The 23,228-nt window shown below is 37.5% G+C and overlaps 1 protein-coding gene across 1 annotated transcript in view; it reads left to right on the top strand.

The window, feature by feature from the left end:
• LOC128663164 (protein ERGIC-53-like) overlaps nt 1-22,766 on the top strand; it is a 289,668-nt gene extending 266,902 nt beyond the window's left edge. Inside the window, exon 8 of the mRNA XM_053717359.1 lies at nt 22,501-22,766. Within this exon, the coding sequence (XP_053573334.1) occupies nt 22,501-22,537 (37 nt within the window). The 3' untranslated portion in view covers nt 22,538-22,766. The remainder of the gene's footprint in view (nt 1-22,500) is intronic.
• Nucleotides 22,767-23,228: the final 462 nt, after the last annotated feature.

The following is a 23,228-nucleotide window of genomic DNA, read 5'->3' as shown; positions in this document are numbered from 1 at the left end:
ACAGGATATAATTGCTTAAACGTTTAGAAGGAGTAAAAGAATTACCCAAATGATTCCATTCCCTGGAAATTACTTCAGAAATAGCATCAGGGAGATTAAACACTTCTGGAATAACTATAGGAGATTTAAAAACCTTATTTAAACGTTTAGATTTAGAATCAAGAGGACCAGAATCCTCAATTTCTAATGCAATTAATACTTCTTTAAATAAAGAACAAATAAATTCCATCTTGAACAAATACAAATATTTATCAGCATCAACCTCTGAGACAGAAACCTCTGAACCATAAGAACTATTATCAGTATCAGAATGATGATGTTCATTTAAAAATTCATCTGAAAAAAGAGAAGTTTTAAAAGACTTTTATGTAAACTAGGAGAAATAACAGACATAGCCTTCTTAATGGATTTTAAAAAATAAAATCTCTTATGTTTATCAGGAACACTCTGAAAATTAAATGTTGACGGAACAGCAACAGGTAATGTAACAGTACTAAAGGAAATTTTATCTGCATTAATAAGTTTGACATGACATGCAATACAAACAACAGCTGGAGAAACAGATACCAAAAATTATAGCAGATACACTTAGCTTGGTAGCTCCAGCACTAGACAGCGATTTTCCTGTAGTATCTTCTGACTCAGATGCAACGTGAGACATCTTGCAATATGTAAGAGAAAAAACAACATATAAAGCAAAATTGATCAAATTCCTTAAATGACAGTTTCAGGAATGGGAAAAATGCCAAAGAACAAGCTTCTAGCAACCAGAAGCAATGAAAAAATAAGACTTAAATAATGTGGAGACAAAAGCGACGCCCTTATTTTTTAGCGCCAAATAAGACGCCCACATTATTTGGCGCCTAAATGCTTTTGGCGCCAAAAATGACGCCACATCCGGAACGCCGACATATTTGGCGCAAAATAACGTCAAAAAATGACGCAACTTCCGGCGACACGTATGACGCCGGAAACGGAAAAGAATTTTTGCGCCAAAAAAGTCCGCGCCAAGAATGACGCAATAAAATGAAGCATTTTCAGCCCCCGCGAGCCTAACAGCCCACAGGGAAAAAAAGAGTCAAATTTTTGAAGGTAAGAAAAATGATTAATTCAAATGCATTTGTTACAGAAGCATTAGTTATTTTGTTGTGAAGAAACTTATTTCCCAGCAGCAATGCCTGAACCAGCCAAGCCAGCGCCTAAGAAGGGCTCCAAGAAAACTGTAACAAGTATCATTTCATAAAGGGTTAACTCTGTTCAGTTTTGAGAAAACTATTTTCTGAGGCAGGTTTCCTAGCATATTGTGTACTGTAATTAAGTTTGTGATAAGCATTCACTGCTAGGTGATAAGAAGGACTCAATTGTTTTCTTGTGTGTACTTGTTATCTGCGGTGGCCTGTCCAAGGGCTTTGTCTAAATGTGTGATGGGGGATTTTATGCTTCCCCCCCTGGGAGTTCCCTGTGTGCATGTAACCTAAATAAAAAGCAGGCTGGGCATCCCAGTCCTCAGTTCTTGGTTGTCCCTCAATCGCAGCGTTGACTCGTTTTTGTGGGCAGAAGGGTATCCTAGCTGTACTACAGCTAAGGGGGATTATTCTACATTTGCGAGACTCATATAGAATACTATGGAAAGCAGTTTCTCCCCTCTTCAGCAATAGGAATCCAGGCTACTAAGCGGTCCATCTCTCAGCGAGACTAAGGGTAACCGTAACATTTGGTGGCAGCGGTGGGATTTTTCCTGGATTTCCTAGGAGAGGTACAGAACGGATGGAGAGCGCTTACGAAAAATTGAAGCGTACAACCCTAAAGGATTTACTTGAAAGCAGAGGGGGGTACGCCAGCAACTGGCCGAGGAGAGAGCTGGTCGCAGAATTTACCGAACTGGATCAGAGCTTCACAATGGCGGAAACACCGACCACGATTAGTGACGAAAAAACCAGGATTGTTCGGGAGAGGCTCTCACTGTACGGGCCGAACCCCTCCATGGAATTGGTACAGCAGTTGATGGCGGAAGCGGACAAGGATATACGAGAGACTCGAGCCCACGAACTCAACCTAGCGAACGCACACCGCAATGCTGAAGCCCCGCAGGTAATCATCCCTGTCGAAAATGCTGGGAGGCCCAAGATACCCTATGCGGCATTTCGACCCTTCCTAGAGAGCGAGACAGGGATTGATGAATATTTGGCGGACTTCGAAAGGCAATGTGCCCTGCACCAGATTCCCAACAGGGAGTGGCCCACGATATTGTCTGGGATGGTAGCCAGAGGCTGTCGCCCTATCCAACATACAAGCGGATACGGTAGCGAATGCACTAGTACAGGTGTTCTCCCGGGTAGGATTTCCAAAAGAAATCCTATCCGACCGAGGCACCCAATTTACGGCTGAATTGACCCAACAACTCTGGCAGGTTTGCAAAATTAAGTCCCTCCTGAGCTCCCCATACCACCCCCAGACGAACGGGCTGTGTGAGAGGTTCAATGGGACCCTCAAGCAAATGCTCAAGACGTTCACTCAGGAATACCGAGACTGGGAACGCTTCCTGCCGCACCTCCTTTTTGCTTATCGGGAGGTGCCCCAGGAAACGACAGGGTTCTCTCCCTTCGAGTTGCTCTACGGAAGAAAGGTACGGGGACCCCTAAACCTGATCCGGGAGCACTGGGAGGGAGAGATGGAGACTGACGGTGTCCCCATTGTGCCATACGTGCTGGAACTTAGGGACCGAATGGAGCAATTAGCCAAATCCGTGCGGGCTAATCTCCAGTCGGCCCAGAGAAGACAGAAAGTATGGTACGATCGGGGGGCCCGAAAGAGAATCTTTACCATAGGACAAAAGGTGTTAGTACTTAAGCCGGTGAAGACAGACAAATTGCAGGCGTCCTGGCAGGGCCCCTACCAGATCGTAGAGAAAAGGGGAGACACCACTTATGTGATAGCTAGCTGCCACGACAACAATCTTAGAAAGACATTCCATGTAAACATGCTCAAGGAATATTTTGAGCGACCAGAGAACGTGATGGCCGTATGTTGTTCCCCTCAGGAAGGCCCCGACAGTCTACCCATTCCAGACCTATTAGAAAAGAGTCTCCCCACAGGTATAGTGGCTCAGGTTCAGATAGGAGACCGACTTAGCCCCACTGAAAGGGAGCAGCTCAACCAACTCCTACAGTCCAAACACCTCACCTTCTCCCCGAAGCCAGGGTACACTACTTTAACCACCCACCAGGTAGATACTCCGGGACAAGCTCCCTTGCGCCAGGCTCCGTACCGAATCCCCGAAGCAGTTAGGATAGGAATGAAGAAGGAGATCGATGAGATGCTCCAACTCAGGGTAATTGAGCCCTCCGATAGTCCCTGGGCCTCCCCAGTTGTCTTGGTGCCCAAGAAAGATGGGACCACCCGGTTCTGCGTAGACTATCGGAGGCTCAATGAAAAGACCATGACGGACGCTTACCCTATGCCCAGGGTAGACGAGCTACTCGATCGTATAGCCAGGGGAAATTACCTGACCACTATTGACCTCTGCAAAGGTTACTGGCAGATTCCCCTGGCCCCGGAGGCTATCCCCAAGTCGGCATTCGTCACCCCATTCGGCTTATATCAGTTTAGGGTAATGCCGTTTGGGATGAAGAATGCCCCAGCTACATTCCAGCGCTTGGTGGATAGGCTCCTGGATGGCTTCCAGAGTTTTGCTTGCGCCTACCTGGACGACATAGCGATCCACAGTGAGTCATGGGAGGACCACTTAGCTCACATAGGAATGGTTCTGGATCAGATCCGGGCTGCTGGCCTGACTCTGAAGCCAGAAAAATGCCACTTTGGGATGGCCGAGGTACAGTACCTGGGTCACCGGGTGGGGTGTGGAAAGCAGCGACCAGAGCCGGCCAAGATAGAAGCTGTCGCCAATTGGCCCACCCCCATCACTAAGACTCAGGTCCTAGCCTTCCTGGGCACGGCAGGGTACTATAGACGGTTCGTACCAGACTACAGCACACTTGCCAAACCCCTGACTGACTTGACCAAGAAGAACTTACCTCGACAGGTCCTGTGGTCTCCCCACTGTGAAACGGCTTTCCAGGCTCTCAAAAATGCTCTAATTAACGCTCCTGTCTTGGCGGCTCCAGCCCTTAACAAACGTTTTATCGTCCATACAGATGCTTCCATGTTCGGGCTGGGAGCCGTCCTCAGCCAAGTAGGCGAAGATGGAGGGGAGCATCCAGTTGCCTACATCAGCCGGAAGCTCCTGCCCCGCGAAGTCAGCTATGCAGCGGTCGAAAAGGAGTGTTTGGCTTTGGTGTGGGCATTAAAGAAATTGACTCCCTATTTATATGGGCAGGAGTTCACTCTGGTCACCGACCATAACCCGTTGGTGTGGCTGAACCGGGTCTCTGGAGATAATGGCAGGCTATTACGTTGGAGTTTATCGTTGCAACCCTTCAATTTCACCATTACTTACAGACCTGGGAAACAGAATGGCAACGCCGACGGGTTGTCCAGACAAACCGACCTCAGCCCCGCATAACCAGCGGTCTGGACAGCCTTAGTCTGCCCCGAAAAGGGGTCAGACCGTGTCTGCCAGAGTGTTCCACAGAAAGGGAGCACTGTTACAGAAGCATTAGTTATTTTGTTGTGAAGAAACTTATTTCCCAGCAGCAATGCCTGAACCAGCCAAGCCAGCGCCTAAGAAGGGCTCCAAGAAAACTGTAACAAGTATCATTTCATAAAGGGTTAACTCTGTTCAGTTTTGAGAAAACTATTTTCTGAGGCAGGTTTCCTAGCATATTGTGTACTGTAATTAAGTTTGTGATAAGCATTCACTGCTAGGTGATAAGAAGGACTCAATTGTTTTCTTGTGTGTACTTGTTATCTGCGGTGGCCTGTCCAAGGGCTTTGTCTAAATGTGTGATGGGGGATTTTATGCTTCCCCCCCTGGGAGTTCCCTGTGTGCATGTAACCTAAATAAAAAGCAGGCTGGGCATCCCAGTCCTCAGTTCTTGGTTGTCCCTCAATCGCAGCGTTGACTCGTTTTTGTGGGCAGAAGGGTATCCTAGCTGTACTACAGCTAAGGGGGATTATTCTACATTTGCGAGACTCATATAGAATACTATGGAAAGCAGTTTCTCCCCTCTTCAGCAATAGGAATCCAGGCTACTAAGCGGTCCATCTCTCAGCGAGACTAAGGGTAACCGTAACAGCATTATCCCAAATATGAAACTGACTGTCTGAAAAATAAGGAAAGTTGAACATTCTGAGTCAAGGCAAATAAATGTTTGAATACATATATTTAGAACTTTATAAACAAAGTGCCCCACCATAGCTTAGAGTGTCACAGAAAATAAGATTTACTTACCCCAGGACACTCATCTACATGTTTGTAGAAAGCCAAACCAGTACTGAAACGAGAATCAGCAGAGGTAATGGTATATATAAGAGTATATCGTCGATCTGAAAAGGGAGGTAAGAGATGAATCTCTACAACCGATAACAGAGAACCTATGAAATAGACCCCGTAGAAGGAGATCACTGCATTCAAATAGGCAATACTCTCCTCACATCCCTCTGACATTCACTGCACGCTGAGAGGAAAACCGGGCTCCAACTTGCTGCGGAGCGCATATCAACGTAGAATCTAGCACAAACTTACTTCACCACCTCCATCGGAGGCAAAGTTTGTAAAACTGAATTGTGGGTGTGGTGAGGGGTGTATTTATAGGCATTTTAAGGTTTGGGAAACTTTGCCCCTCCTGGTAGGAATGTATATCCCATACGTCACTAGCTCATGGACTCTTGCTAATTACATGAAAGAAACTATCATTATCGGATGCCCTCTTGGTCATTTTATCTTTTTTACTAGATGGGTGTATATCTTTAGTAAAATATTTATTCCTATCATCATTGAGAGCTCTAAGAAAACCTTGTTGAATAAGATCTAAAGGATAACCTTTTTCGAGGAATCTATCCCTTAGTATTTTAGATTGTAATTTGTATTTTTCTTTTGTACTGCAATTCCTCCTTATATGTCTAAACTGTCCATAAGGGACATTTTTCTTCCAACTTAAATAGTGATTGATGTTAACATTCAGAAAGCTATTACAATCAACTTTCTTGAAAAAGGTTTCAGAAATAATGTCACCTGATGAGGAAAATGAGAGAGTTAAATCTAGAAAATCTATCGTTAAGGGTTGAATATTGTTAGTGAACTCTAATTCAAAGTTGTTGTTGTTAATAGAGTTTGTGAATAATGAAGCTTCAGTCAATGAACCTCTAAAAAGAAAATTCAATGTAACGGCCATAGAACACCAGACTTGCCCCCATGGGAGAATTATAAATATAATTATCCTCGAAATGTCCCATGTAAAGGTTTACAAAACTGGGGGCAAATCTGGTGCCCATGGCCGTACCTTTAATCTGTAAATAAAACTTTCCCAAATATTTAAAAAAAATTGTGATATAGGATGAAATTAATTAATTCACTAATGAAATCTTGTTGTTTCTCAGGCATATATATATATATATATATATATATATATATATATATATATTTATATTCAAAAGGTGGATACAGCGCCTATATGTCCAGTATACTGTAGGGGTATGTGAGGAGTATATGTTATAACAAAAAGAAGAAAAGTAAAAAGTACAATAATGTAAGAAGTACAATATTAAAAGAAAGTAAATAAAAAATAAAAAAATATTATAATAAAAAATATATTGACATAAAACAATAAATAATGAATGAAAGTCCAGCTAAAGATGGCATATAAAATATATGAACTTAGAAATAGTGTTCATAGAAGTCCTGGAGATGATATAATTCGTAATAAGTCTCCAGATGTAGTAGTTATATAGATTATAGTTGGTATATACTACCCTTACCAGATATTACCTCAATCGAATGAGGTAAGTATGCCGCACTGGGGGTATATATAGATGATTGGATTTCCTCCTTGTATTCTGCTGTGGTGCCTCTTGTGATGTTCGTTAACCTCTTGGAGTATGCAGGGATATGTTTCTGAAGGTGAGTTGATCCCTTGCACTTCCTATGGGTTAGTGGTTGGCCTCTTGGAGTGCTCTTTCTGTTCTGGTATTGACTTTCTCCAGCATAGAGATACCCAGGGAGACACAAAGAAAATATATAGTGTAATACTGTTTATTTTTTAAAAGAGCATACAAATACACTTTATATTGCACTCACATTTGACATCCTCAAACAATATGAGGTATGTATATAGCACATATATTTAAAAAGAATCCTTCCACAGGTTAAAGCGGGATGCGTAATCCCCAGTCTTAAATGCAAGCTTCTTAAAGAAGTTGCATGCAGCTGTGGTGTATTCCAAGGTAAATAGTACAGAATAAAATGCACACAAAGCGGCGCTAGTGAAACTAGCTGCAGGAGGAACAAAATAGGATATTATAAAAGACAACTAATAGAACGTAGATTAAAATGTGTTTACACAGAAGTTAATTCCCTGACGCGTTTCAAAGGTTTGAATCCTTCTTCAGAGGGTAGAATAAAGTGCTGGGCCATTATCGTTTGTTTTGAACGCTTCGGGCGGCGGCACGCCCTCAGCGTATAATTGGTCATGTGGGCCCGCGTTACGTGACGTTAGTTTCACGTTCGTTTCAGTATATTACATTGTATAGTGATTGGTTACATATCGGTACACGTGATAGGGCAGAAATGTATACTGATAGGTTGAGTACAACAAGGATCTATGGGATATGTAGTCTTTAACTTACTCAGCATTTTCCCTTGTCATTTTCGATCGCATTATTTACAATATATTCATATTATGTGGTATCCTTTCTACAGCAATAGGATCATATTGTGGTGTATGGTATGAGGTGAATATTCACACAAACATTTATTCACATTTTGTAGTACATGGGTTATTGATGTTGTATACATCCCTTCAGTATTTTTGTATGATTATTATTTTATGGTACATATATGTATTGCTTGTTTGTTTGGAAACCCATGTATTATTCAGTATCTGCTTATTTTGAGGTGTATATTATATGCTCCGTATTTTTGGAATAAATGACATTTCAATATATCGAATTTTCTAAAGTTCTAGAATTATATGTAGCCCCTTTGGAAGGCTATTATTTGTTCTATACTAGGAATATATCTTTCGTGTGTATTTGAGTCATATTCCTATGTATAGGGTATATACTATATATTGTATCGAGATATCTATAACTTCATACATCAAGATTCTAGGGTCAAATGTTGGACTAATCTCATTGGCTAGTTAGTATCTATATATGTATAGTTCTTATTTTTTATATCACTCAGGTCATTTGGTCTCAGGGTGGTTAGTATATCATGATATATACGTATCTATGTAACATATTATGTTATTATTAATATTCGTTATGAAATAAGTAGTACTATAGTGTATGTTATATAGTTCTTAGTCTTGTAGGGAATAGATAGATATAGATAACACATACATGTCGTTACAAAAAGTTATTGCATACTCAGGAATTTTAGAGTTATGTGTCTTACTGAATAAGGAAAGCTGCTATATCAATGTCTTTGTTGAGGCCTTTGGGAGTCATGGAATCTAGTTTGTGTATCCATTGTGTTTCCCTCCGTCTTAGATGGAGTTCCCTGCTTATACCTTCTGGGGGATCCCTGATGTGTTCAAGTATGGTGCCTCTTAGACATGCTGGATTAGAATTGTGTATTAAGCGAAAATGGTTTGACACGCTATGTTTTTTGAAACTGTTTTCTATGTTCCTAATGTGTTCCAGTAGTCTGGTCTTGTAAGGTCTAATAGTGCGCCCTACGTATTGAAGCCCACAATTGCATTCGATGAGATACACTACATAATCTGTTTTGCAGTTAGTAATAGAATCCAATTCCCAGCTTTTGTGGTTTGAGGATGAAGTGATTTTTTTGGTGGGTTTATTGTTATTGTAGTGGTGTTTACATGCCTCACAATTAAGACGGTTGCATTTAAAGAAACCTTTTGTCTTGTTTTGCAGCCAGTTAGAAGTTTTTATAGTTTTGGTTGTTGATTTTAATTTGCTTGGGGCTATGGTTGCTCTGATATTTTTACCCTTCCTAAAGACTAGTTTGGGGTTATTTGTAGTTATGTCATTTAGCAGGGTATCCTTTTTCAATATATGCCAGTGTTTGTTTAAGATGGTTTTAATGGCATTAGCACCTTCATTGTATGTTGTAATCATTAGTGGTATGTCATTTTGTTTTTTGCTGTTTTTATTAGGATTTTTTAGTAGTCTATTTCTATCCATTTTATTTACTTTATTAAATGCCTTGTGTATATTATCAGCTTTATATCCTTTGCTTAATAATTTATTGGTTAAAATGTTTGATTCATGTAAGAAGTCTGTTTGTCTGGAACAATTTCTTTTTATACGTTGAAATTGTCCGTATGGTATGCTTTGTATCCAGGCCGGATGATGGCAACTGGTAGCTGTTAGATAACTGTTACTGTCTGTGGCTTTACTGTATAATTTTGTTTGAATAGTGTTTCCTTCATGATAGAATATAAGGTCAAGGAATTCAATCTCTTTTGAATTAGTTTTTTCTGTAAATGTTAGGTTAAAGTCATTAGTATTGATATGGTTTACAAAATCTTGAATTGTATTGTTAGTGTCCTTTTGTTCCCATATTACTATGATATCATCAATAAACCGGAAATATGTTTTGATATTATCTTTAAAGGGATTATTGTCCCAAATATATTTGTCCTCCCACATACCCATATATAGGTTGGCATAGCTGGGGGCGAATTTCGTCCCCATAGCTGTGCCACCTATTTGGAGGAAATGTTCGTTATTGAAGGTAAAGTAGTTTTTTTGTAGGATGAACTTTGCGGAATCTTTTATGAATTCAATTTTATTTATTTCTAGATTGGATAGTTTGTTAAGCCAATAGTCTAATGCTTCTATACCTTTATTGTGGGGGATGTTAGTATATAAGGAGCTGACATCTAGTGTGAGCCAGCAGAAATTATCTTCCCATTTGATATTAGATAGTTTGCTTATGGTGTCGGGTGTATCTCTAATGTGTGATTGGAGTTTAGGTACCAATGGTTGGAGAAATGAGTCTATGTATTCTGACAATTTGGTCGTGAGTGACCCTATTCCAGAAATAATGGGTCTTCCAGGGGGATTAGTATTTGATTTATGTATTTTGGGTGTATGGTAAAAGGTGGCTACTTTCGGATTAGTAATAGATAGAAAGAGGAATTCATAATTGTTAATTATGTTTTCATGTTTAGCCGTATCTAGGAGATTCCTATATTCTCGTAAATAACATTCTGTTGGGTCAGTTTTAAGGGGTCTGTATGTTTCATTATCACCAAGTAGTGATAATGAAACATACAGACCCCTTAAAACTGACCCAACAGAATGTTATTTACGAGAATATAGGAATCTCCTAGATACGGCTAAACATGAAAACATAATTAACAATTATGAATTCCTCTTTCTATCTATTACTAATCCGAAAGTAGCCACCTTTTACCATACACCCAAAATACATAAATCAAATACTAATCCCCCTGGAAGACCCATTATTTCTGGAATAGGGTCACTCACGACCAAATTGTCAGAATACATAGACTCATTTCTCCAACCATTGGTACCTAAACTCCAATCACACATTAGAGATACACCCGACACCATAAGCAAACTATCTAATATCAAATGGGAAGATAATTTCTGCTGGCTCACACTAGATGTCAGCTCCTTATATACTAACATCCCCCACAATAAAGGTATAGAAGCATTAGACTATTGGCTTAACAAACTATCCAATCTAGAAATAAATAAAATTGAATTCATAAAAGATTCCGCAAAGTTCATCCTACAAAAAAACTACTTTACCTTCAATAACGAACATTTCCTCCAAATAGGTGGCACAGCTATGGGGACGAAATTCGCCCCCAGCTATGCCAACCTATATATGGGTATGTGGGAGGACAAATATATTTGGGACAATAATCCCTTTAAAGATAATATCAAAACATATTTCCGGTTTATTGATGATATCATAGTAATATGGGAACAAAAGGACACTAACAATACAATTCAAGATTTTGTAAACCATATCAATACTAATGACTTTAACCTAACATTTACAGAAAAAACTAATTCAAAAGAGATTGAATTCCTTGACCTTATATTCTATCATGAAGGAAACACTATTCAAACAAAATTATACAGTAAAGCCACAGACAGTAACAGTTATCTAACAGCTACCAGTTGCCATCATCCGGCCTGGATACAAAGCATACCATACGGACAATTTCAACGTATAAAAAGAAATTGTTCCAGACAAACAGACTTCTTACATGAATCAAACATTTTAACCAATAAATTATTAAGCAAAGGATATAAAGCTGATAATATACACAAGGCATTTAATAAAGTAAATAAAATGGATAGAAATAGACTACTAAAAAATCCTAATAAAAACAGCAAAAAACAAAATGACATACCACTAATGATTACAACATACAATGAAGGTGCTAATGCCATTAAAACCATCTTAAACAAACACTGGCATATATTGAAAAAGGATACCCTGCTAAATGACATAACTACAAATAACCCCAAACTAGTCTTTAGGAAGGGTAAAAATATCAGAGCAACCATAGCCCCAAGCAAATTAAAATCAACAACCAAAACTATAAAAACTTCTAACTGGCTGCAAAACAAGACAAAAGGTTTCTTTAAATGCAACCGTCTTAATTGTGAGGCATGTAAACACCACTACAATAACAATAAACCCACCAAAAAAATCACTTCATCCTCAAACCACAAAAGCTGGGAATTGGATTCTATTACTAACTGCAAAACAGATTATGTAGTGTATCTCATCGAATGCAATTGTGGGCTTCAATACGTAGGGCGCACTATTAGACCTTACAAGACCAGACTACTGGAACACATTAGGAACATAGAAAACAGTTTCAAAAAACATAGCGTGTCAAACCATTTTCGCTTAATACACAATTCTAATCCAGCATGTCTAAGAGGCACCATACTTGAACACATCAGGGATCCCCCAGAAGGTATAAGCAGGGAACTCCATCTAAGACGGAGGGAAACACAATGGATACACAAACTAGATTCCATGACTCCCAAAGGCCTCAACAAAGACATTGATATAGCAGCTTTCCTTATTCAGTAAGACACATAACTCTAAAATTCCTGAGTATGCAATAACTTTTTGTAACGACATGTATGTGTTATCTATATCTATCTATTCCCTACAAGACTAAGAACTATATAACATACACTATAGTACTACTTATTTCATAACGAATATTAATAATAACATAATATGTTACATAGATACGTATATATCATGATATACTAACCACCCTGAGACCAAATGACCTGAGTGATATAAAAAATAAGAACTATACATATATAGATACTAACTAGCCAATGAGATTAGTCCAACATTTGACCCTAGAATCTTGATGTATGAAGTTATAGATATCTCGATACAATATATAGTATATACCCTATACATAGGAATATGACTCAAATACACACGAAAGATATATTCCTAGTATAGAACAAATAATAGCCTTCCAAAGGGGCTACATATAATTCTAGAACTTTAGAAAATTCGATATATTGAAATGTCATTTATTCCAAAAATACGGAGCATATAATATACACCTCAAAATAAGCAGATACTGAATAATACATGGGTTTCCAAACAAACAAGCAATACATTATGTACCATAAAATAATAATCATACAAAAATACTGAAGGGATGTATACAACATCAATAACCCATGTACTACAAAATGTGAATAAATGTTTGTGTGAATATTCACCTCATACCATACACCACAATATGATCCTATTGCTGTAGAAAGGATACCACATAATATGAATATATTGTAAATAATGCGATCGAAAATGACAAGGGAAAATGCTGAGTAAGTTAAAGACTACATATCCCATAGATCCTTGTTGTACTCAACCTATCAGTATACATTTCTGCCCTATCACGTGTACCGATATGTAACCAATCACTATACAATGTAATATACTGAAACGAACGTGAAACTAACGTCACGTAACGCGGGCCCACATGACCAATTATACGCTGAGGGCGTGCCGCCGCCCGAAGCGTTCAAAACAAATGATAATGGCCCAGCACTTTATTCTACCCTCTGAAGAAGAAGGATTCAAACCTTTGAAACGCGTCAGGGAATTAACTTCTGTGTAAACACATTTTAATCTACGTTCTATTAGTTGTCTTTTATAATATCCTATTTTGTTCCTCCTGCAGCTAGTTTCACTAGCGCCGCTTTGTGTGCATTTTATTCTGTACTATTTACCTTGGAATACACCACAGCTGCATGCAACTTCTTTAAGAAGCTTGCATTTAAGACTGGGGATTACGCATCCCGCTTTAACCTGTGGAAGGATTCTTTTTAAATATATGTGCTATATACATACCTCATATTGTTTGAGGATGTCAAATGTGAGTGCAATATAAAGTGTATTTTTATGCTCTTTTAAAAAATAAACAGTATTACACTATATATTTTCTTTGTGTCTCCCTGGGTATCTCTATGCTGGAGAAAGTCAATACCAGAACAGAAAGAGCACTCCAAGAGGCCAACCACTAACCCATAGGAAGTGCAAGGGATCAACTCACCTTCAGAAACATATCCCTGCATACTCCAAGAGGTTAACGAACATCACAAGAGGCACCACAGCAGAATACAAGGAGGAAATCCAATCATCTATATATACCCCCAGTGCGGCATACTTACCTCATTCGATTGAGGTAATATCTGGTAAGGGTAGTATATACCAACTATAATCTATATAACTACTACATCTGGAGACTTATTACGAATTATATCATCTCCAGGACTTCTATGAACACTATTTCTAAGTTCATATATTTTATATGCCATCTTTAGCTGGACTTTCATTCATTATTTATTGTTTTATGTCAATATATTTTTTATTATAATATTTTTTTATTTACTTTCTTTTAATATTGTACTTCTTACATTATTGTACTTTTTACTTTTCTTCTTTTTGTTATAACATATACTCCTCACATACCCCTACAGTATACTGGACATATAGGCGCTGTATCCACCTTTTGAATATATATTTACTCTTACTGTCTAGGGCTTTACAACCCTCCCAGTATTTGTCTTATATAGCAGCCATTATCTCCTATAACCTTTCTGACCAGCGCCCACTTCAGAGTAACACTTGTGTCAACTCAGGTCTCTGAGGAGACACATTTTACTTAATCCTACATATATATATATATTTATTTATTTATTTTTAAAATAAGATTTGATTGCTAACAAACCTTTATCGTAAGGAATATTAGAATAGAGTGAACTCACATCACTTGTAATCCACAATAGTTGGTCATCAGTTTTTTTTTATTCCCAATTTGGTTAGTTTAATTAAGAGATCTGAGGAGTCCTTGATGAATGAAGGCAATGTTATTACATGTTTTTGTAAAAAAAGAGTCAATATAAGCTGAAAGATTATCTGTGAGACTACCAATGCTAGCTATTATCGAATCCAGAGGATTTTGGGCATTATTATGCACTTTTGGTAACTGATAATACAAAGCTGTATTAGGATCCTTAGGGTATAGGTAATCTTTTTTCTTTTTTGGTCAGAATACCTTCTTCTAAACCCTTTTGTAATAAAGATTGTAATTTCTTTAAAAAAATAGTCGTGGGGTCATTATTTAAAATTTGATAATAGCTGGCATCATTGAGGATACGATCAGCTTCTATGATATAGTTAGTAATATTCTGAAGGACTTTTACTCCCCCTTTATCCGTCTGGCGGATCACTAAATTTGTATTATTCATTAAAGTGTTAAGGGCACGTTGTTCTCCCGAACTTAAATTGTGTATATATTTCTGTCTTTTCAAGAGTTTCTCAAAATCCTTCAGAACCATTGATTGGAAAATGTTTATATGTGATTTTTTCATTCTAGGTGGATTGAAATTGGACTTAGGTTTGAAATGGGTGTGTTGGTAATTATTAATTAACTGATCCAATAAAGTATCAGGCTCGTAAACCACACAACCGTCTTTCAGACGTTTGTCCATTGTGTCCAAAATAATAGGTGTATTGGCAGTGTTTTTGGCGCATTTCTCTGCAAAATATTTTTGTAACAATAATTTCCTAGTAAAATTATTGACGTCCACAAAGAGCTGGAACATGTTAGGTGTATTTGATGGACTAAAAGACAGGCCTTTCCCTAATATTCTTATTTCATTCGTGTTAAGTACACGATCAGATAGATTGTGTATTCCTTTCTGATATTTTAAAAGTTTCTCTTTTTTGGCGATTGTTGATTTCCCTCTGCTGCCACGTTTGCGTAAGCTCTTTCTTGTTGTGGCAGCCGAGGAGACATTGATCATTGTTCTAACTGATGGTCCTGGACCAACTCTAAAAAAAAAAAAAGAGTGGAATATTGTTCTTCCTCATATGGACTAGTAGGATCAGAGTTGGGTTTAGGAACCTCAGGGCTCTCAGATCTCAGAGGACGAAATCTATTTTGGGTCTCAAAAGGTTTAGAATATACTGGGTTTAGTGTCTGTCTGTGAGGATTTATTATATGATTAATGAGAACCCAGTTGTATCTACTCCACTCAGTCTCACACCAAACCTAGGTACCTTGATAAACTAGAAACGTTATTTTGCTCATTGACTGAGGGTGACCTATTCAGGTCAAAAGTAAATTACAACAAACTTTAGTTGCAGGAGATATGCACAACAATGTGTAAAAAGTTTAATACTATGTATGTGCTAATACTCTCCAAATTAATATAATAGCTAATTGCTAAATAATAGATAATCTCTTTGGAGAATGTGAAATAATATCAACTTTATGTAATTGAAGCTCTGTTAGTATCTCTTCATAAGGAATGTAGCATATCACTCAGATACAAAACTTAAATGTTTAAAGTAGTATAGTTCATATGCAAACTTATTTATAGATACAGCAGGATTGTTATAGCATTATATTGTATGCAGAAATAACCAGGTTTTAAGCATGCAAACTTTCCAGTAGTAACGTAAATGTAGAGGATTGATTTGTTAGTATATGCAGTCTTTGGAAATATGATATTAGCGTCACTACAGCAATAATTTTATGTAAAGTACGATACCCATGACTTCATGACCAGCGTGTACTTGTGGAGTCTTTGCTAGCTGGCGAATATGTTGTCCTGAGAAGCAGAGTTGAATCCGACAAAAGAGAGGAGCTGCGACACAGACTCCCGGAGTGCTGATAACGTCAGACGCCGAACTACTGCAGACACGCTGTATGTCAGTTAGCGTTGCTGAACAAAGAATGTTGTCCTGTAATTGAAAAGAACTTTGCAGATTGAAGGTTAGCAAACACTTGATGAAATAGAGAGAGCTTCTTGAAAGTTATGTTCACTCCTCATGCGAATCAAATTACCAAGCACAGTTGAATTAGAGAGGAGGGCTTATAAAGGCATAACGGTCATGTGATATTATGTTTAAAGGGACAGTCAAATGTGGAAATCATGAAGTATAGAGAGAGAATTACTGTGATATGACAGGACACCCCCCTTAACGATCTGCTCCGCAGATCAGGGTTTGGGACAGTCTGGATGTCTGCGATGAAATAAAGATATCAATCTAGGGGCTGATAAGTTAGTGGATGGTTCCCAAGAATCCTCTTCAGATGTATAATTTTTCCACCGGACTAAATACTGTAGAGAATTCTTATAGAATCTAGAATCTAGAATGGATTCAACTTCGTATGAAACTTCATCCTCAATGAGTGTCGGAACTTGAGTTGTCAAGACTTGATCTCTGACTGGAACATAAGGTTTCAAAAGGGATACATGAAATGTTGGATGTATCTTAAAAGAATTCGGTAGTTGTAAAGTGACAGCATTAGCATTAACAATCCTAATAATTTTGTAAGGACCAATAAACAGAGAACCAAGCTTTTTACTGGGAATATGAAGCTTCAAGTGTTTAGAAGACAGCCAAACTAGATCTCCCACCTTATAATCAGGAGGTTTCGTTCTCCTTAAGTCATAATAACGTTTTTGCTTTTCTTGAGATTGTAATAAAATCTGTTTTAGTTGAATGAAACCTTCAGCAATCGTATTCACTGTGTCATTTACCAAAGGACAAGAACTTTCTGATCTTTGAAGAAGATGATAAGAGGGATGAAACCCATAGTTAATGAAAAATGGAGTTGTATTGGTAGATGAATTAATGGTGTTATTGTAGGAGAATTCAGCAGTAGGTAGAAGAGAAGACCAGTTGTCTTGTTGAAATGTACAGTAGCATCTTAGATATTGCTCTAAACTCTGATTAGTCCTTTCGGTCTGACCGTTTGTTTGAGGATGGTAAGCTGAACTCAAACGGCGATCAATATGCAAACTAGAACAGAGTTGTGTCCAAAATCGAGAGGTAAATTGTGTACCCCTGTCAGTCGTAATAGAATTAGGTAATCCATGCAATCTGACAATATGTTTGATGAACAATTCAGCTGTTTCTGAAGCTGTTGGTAAAGTGTGAATAGGTATAAAATGTGCCATTTTTTAAAAGAGATCCACAACAACCAGGATGACTGTGTTGTTAGAAGAGGGAGGTAGATCGACAATGAAGTCTAGGGCAATATCTTGCCAAGGTCTGTCAGCGATTGGAAGAGATAAAAGTAAACCATAAGGGTGAATTCTTTGAGATTTACATTTGGTACATACAGCACACCCTTGTATGTATTGTTTAACAGACTGAATCATATGTGGCCACCAGAAATCCCTTTGGATTAAATGAAGAGTTTTCTTGAAACCAGGGTGTCCTGAAAGTGGTATATCATGTGCCATAGTTAAAATGTCATTCCTAAGAGATTCTGGAACATACAGTGCATGACCATGGTAAAAAAATCCATCATTACCTTTATGAATGCTGGAATCATTAATCAATGGATCATTCTGTTGTTGTTCTTTGAGAATAGATGTTTTCCCCACTAAGAGGCCGATGAATTTTTCTGGTGGTATTATTGAGTTTAGTTCAGAACTCTCAGTTAATGGAGTTGAATATCTAGATAGAGCATCTGCCTTTGTATTTTTTACTCCTGGACGATAAGTGATTAGAAAATCAAATCTAGTAAAGAATAAACTCCATCTGACTTGTCTGGAAGAAAGACTTTTATTAGTTTTTAGATATTGTAGATTACGATGATCTGTAAATATGATGATTGGAAATCTTGCCCCTTCTAGTAGATGTCTCCAAAATTCAAATGCTGCCTTGATGGCTAGAAGTTCTTTTTCCCCAATTGGGTAATTAATTTCGGCAGAATTCATAACCCGAGAATAATATGCGACAGGATGAAGCATGTTGGTAGAAGAATCTCTTTGAGACAGAATGGCTCCTATTGCAAATTCGGATGCATCTACTTCTAATGTATATTGTTTCGATGGATCTGGGAATTGTAGGATTGGAGCGGTAATGAAACTATGTTTGAGAGCATTGAAAGAGTCATCTGCCTGTTGATTCCAGTGGTATTTGTGGTTCTTTCGGGTGAGTAGAGTGAGAGGTTTTGCGATAGTAGAGAAACCTTTAATAAATTTTCTATAAAAATTTGAGAATCCTAAGAACCTCTGGAGCTCTTTCTTATTTTTTAGAATAGGCCAGTTAGTGATAGCTTGTACTTTGTTGTCCTCCATGGATATTCCTTTTGGTGAAATATGATACCCCAGGAAAGAAATAGTATCAGAATTGAATATGCATTTTTCTGCCTTAGCATATAAGTTGTTGTGTCTTAATCTTGAAAGAACTGTTCTGACATGTTGTATGTGATCCTCTTTGGAATTTGAATAGATGAAAATATCGTCCAAATAAATGACAATGTATGTGTCGAGTAAATCTTTGAAAACATCATTAATAAAAAACTGAAAAGTTGCAGGTGCATTGCACAAACCAAAAGGCATAACACAATACTCGTAGAGACCATACCTTGTACGAAAGGCAGTTAACCATTCATCACCTTTGCGAATTCTAATTAAATTATATGCACCTCTTAAATCCAGTTTGGTGAAAATGGTAGCACCCTGTAACCTCTCTATGAGTTCTGGAATAAGAGGTAAGGGATATCTATTTTTTATTGTACAGTTATTCAATTGTCTATAGTCAATTATAGGCCTGAGATTGTCATATCGACCTGTAATAGAGTTTGTGTTTGTGTACAGTGTGTTTTACAATATGGTGAGTCAAAGGAAATAGAACCACTATTCCATGAGATGGTTGGTTGATGTTTCTTTAGCCATGAGAGTCCTAGAATTATGGGGTATAAAGGAGAATGAATAACCTCGAAGGTACACAATTCAGAGTGACCTGATGAAAATGCTAATGATAATGGAACTGTATGATGGGTAACAGGACCTGAATTGATAAAAGAACCATCAACGACTCGAATAGGTAATGCAATTAATTTTTTAATTATAGGAATCTTGTGATTTTCAACAAAAGAAGAATGAATGAAATTATTAGTTGCTCCTGAATCGATTACCACCTGGGCTTTAAGTTGATGTTGATCCCACTGTAGACAAACAGAAAGAGTAAAGTGAGATGAGTTTTTTATAACAGTCTCATTTAAATGAGCTATCTCTTGCTTACCCTTTTTTGATTTTAACAGAATTGGACACTCCTTTACTCCGTGATCTTTAGCAGCACAATATAAACAAAGATTATGTTGTCTTCGTCTGGCCTTTTCTTCCGGTTTAAGAGGACCTTTGACAAAGCCTATCTCCATAGGCTCATCAGTTAATCGGACAGTGGAAACTGAATGAGAGCTATAGGATTTCTTGGTAGATAATTCTGATGACCCTCTTTCAATCTTCCTTTCCCTCAAACGACGATCAATAGATATAGACAAGGTCATAAGATTTTCTAAGTCCTTAGGAATAACTACACGTGCCAATTCATCTTTTAGAGAATCTGCTAATCCAATACGAAATTGATTTGTCAAAGCTGGGTTATTCCACTGTGTGTCAGGTGCCCACCTTTTGAAGTCAGTTATATATTCTTCTACAGGGCGTCTACCTTGTCGCAAATTTCTGATCGAATTTTCTGCTGAAGCTTGTTTGTCATGATCTTCATATAGTAAGGACATGGCATTAAAAAATTATTCTAATGAGTTTAAGATGGGATCTTCTTTCTCATAGTATGCATTTGCCCATGCCTTGGCTTCACCAGTGAGATAGGAAATTACCGTTAGAACTTTAACCCTTTTGGTAGGATAGGTTCTTGGTTTCAGTGAAAATAATAAAGTACATGAATTTTTAAAGTCTCTAAATTGAGTCCTGTCTCCAGAGAATCTTTCAGGTGGACATATTTGTGGCTCAGGGGAAACAAGAGGTGGTGGTAATGTTTGAGCAGGTACATGATCCCTAATGTATTTTCGTAATTCCTGATTTTCAACTTGGAGGTCCCTAAGACCCTGGATCATTATATCCATATTTTGAGAAAGGGTTCCAACACGGTTGGATAATTCAGTAACATCCATTATAGATACAAGTGGGTTAAGGGGCTTGGTAATATGTGAGGATTTATTATATGATTAATGAGAACCCAGTTGTATCTACTCCACTCAGTCTCACACCAAACCTAGGTACCTTGATAAACTAGGAACGTTATTTTGCTCATTGACTGAGGGTGACCTATTCAGGTCAAAAGTAAATTACAACAAACTTTAGTTGCAGGAGATATGCACAACAATGTGTAAAAAGTTTAATACTATGTATGTGCTAATACTCTCCAAATTAATATAATAGCTAATTGCTAAATAATAGATAATCTCTTTTTCCAGAATGTGAAATAATATCAACTTTATGTAATTGAAGCTCTGTTAGTATCTCTTCATAAGGAATGTAGCATATCACTCAGATACAAAACTTAAATGTTTAAAGTAGTATAGTTCATATGCAAACTTATTTATAGATACAGCAGGATTGTTATAGCATTATATTGTATGCAGAAATAACCAGGTTTTAAGCATGCAAACTTTCCAGTAGTAACGTAAATGTAGAGGATTGATTTGTTAGTATATGCAGTCTTTGGAAATATGATATTAGCGTTACTACGGCAATAATTTTATGTAAAGTACGATACCCATGACTTCATGACCAGCGTGTACTTGTGGAGTCTTTGCTAGCTGGCGAATATGTTGTCCTGAGAAGCAGAGTTGAATCCGACAAAAGAGAGGAGCTGCGACACAGACTCCCGGAGTGCTGATGACGTCAGACGCCGAACTACTGCAGACACGCTGTATGTCAGTTAGCGTTGCTGAACAAAGAATGTTGTCCTGTAATTGAAAAGAACTTTGCAGATTGAAGGTTAGCAAACACTTGATGAAATAGAGAGAGCTTCTTGAAAGTTATGTTCACTCCTCATGCGAATCAAATTACCAAGCACAGTTGAATTAGAGAGGAGGGCTTATAAAGGCATAACGGTCATGTGATATTATGTTTAAAGGGACAGTCAAATGTGGAAATCATGAAGTATAGAGAGAGAATTACTGTGATATGACACTGTCTTTCATTCTGAGACTGAGGAGTTTGTCTGTTATAGGAAGACCTTGTGTGATTATTAGATTGTTGTTGGCCATAATGTTCAGTATTGTCAAGTCTACCCCAATTGTTATGTGCGTGATTTTGGTGATGGTGCTTGTGTTGATAATTGTTGTTGTTGAAATGTCGATTGGTGAGAGGCTTATTGCTATAGTGTTTGTTAATGGAGGAGTGGACCCTTGGTAAGGATTCAGCAGGGGAGTTAGTAAGCATATTGGATCCCCTTTCAATTGGGGGTTGTGGTTTGGTATTTACATTACTTTCACTAATTGCTACCATTTTGACATGTATGCCTTTTCTGAGGCTACCTTTGTCAGAAAAGTACTAGGGGCCTCTGTGTCTGATCAGTAACAACCCTGCCTTTCCTGTATTGACCCCCCTGTATTTCATAATGGTCTCATGGATTTCACTGCTAGGGCATAAGATCGCACATATGGTAATCTTATGGATTGTCACCATTCTAATTAAAAAAAAATAACATTTAAGCTTACCTGATAAATTCCCTTGCTATTCTGTACAGTTAGTAGCGTGATTTGTATTTGCAATTCATTTGCCCCACTTTATCCTTTTCTGCTTTTCTAACTTTCCTCCTCTACTTGGCCTTGTATATAACTGAGGGATTCTGTGACAGTGGAAAGGATTAAAGCTCTGGTATGCTGGGGTGTTTTTGCCTTTTCCTAGTAGACTGGAGTGTAATGTTACATTTGATAAACTCTCACCATAGTTTTTTTTAGTCAATATATAAATCTTTTTACCACATTTGTTAGTTGATTTTGTATGTGCTGCCTTAATATTGTTAACGAAATAGAAATATGAACTGAAAAAATTTGCTTTGTAAATCATCTTCACATCTTTTTTTCTTCTGCCTATTTGTAGTAGCAGAAAGAATTCCGGCTCAAAGAAATTCTACTGATGGACGGACGTTTATAGGAATGAAAACAAAGGATTCTGAATATGCTAAAAGCATCCTAAGAAATTGGACTCTCTATTCACTATTGATTGTTTTATATATTTAGGAATGTGTAATTATTTGGATATTCAAACTAATGTAGTTTTTTTTTACTTTGTATAGAAACATCCATTTTACAAAAAAAATACAAAAGTACCTTTAAAATCAAAGCACAACTCTAATATTTTAGCATTGGTTTAAATACAAAAAAAGTCTGTACTTACTTACTAATAAACTTTTGGCTTTTTTATTGTCAATGTAGTTTACTTAGTGTTACTATAAACATATATATGTAAAAATAATATATACATATATACTCATGTTAAAATATAATTGTTTGAATTGTTTGGAAAAAATTTGATAGTTGGTTAATTTTAGTAAGGCAATCTTCAGGCTATTTTTTGGGTGTTGATTGAATTTAAATGTATCTCTGTTAAAAGATTACTTTCTGTTATAATTTTTAAGCTAAACAACTAACATATTAAAGTTAATAAACATTAATTAAAACCTACTGACCTATATTTTCTCCAAAACGAAGTTTCATAACGTTCTAAAAGTTATATCTTTTATTCGCCGATGATGTCACGTTATCCTGCCCACTATTTTCAGCACTGAGTGTTCAAAATACTTAAACCAATTACTTTGTGTTTAAAGC

This window comes from Bombina bombina, chromosome 6, assembly GCF_027579735.1.
Source record: "Bombina bombina isolate aBomBom1 chromosome 6, aBomBom1.pri, whole genome shotgun sequence".
Lineage (NCBI taxonomy): Eukaryota > Metazoa > Chordata > Amphibia > Anura > Bombinatoridae > Bombina > Bombina bombina.
This window is presented reverse-complemented; position numbering and strand designations above follow the sequence as displayed.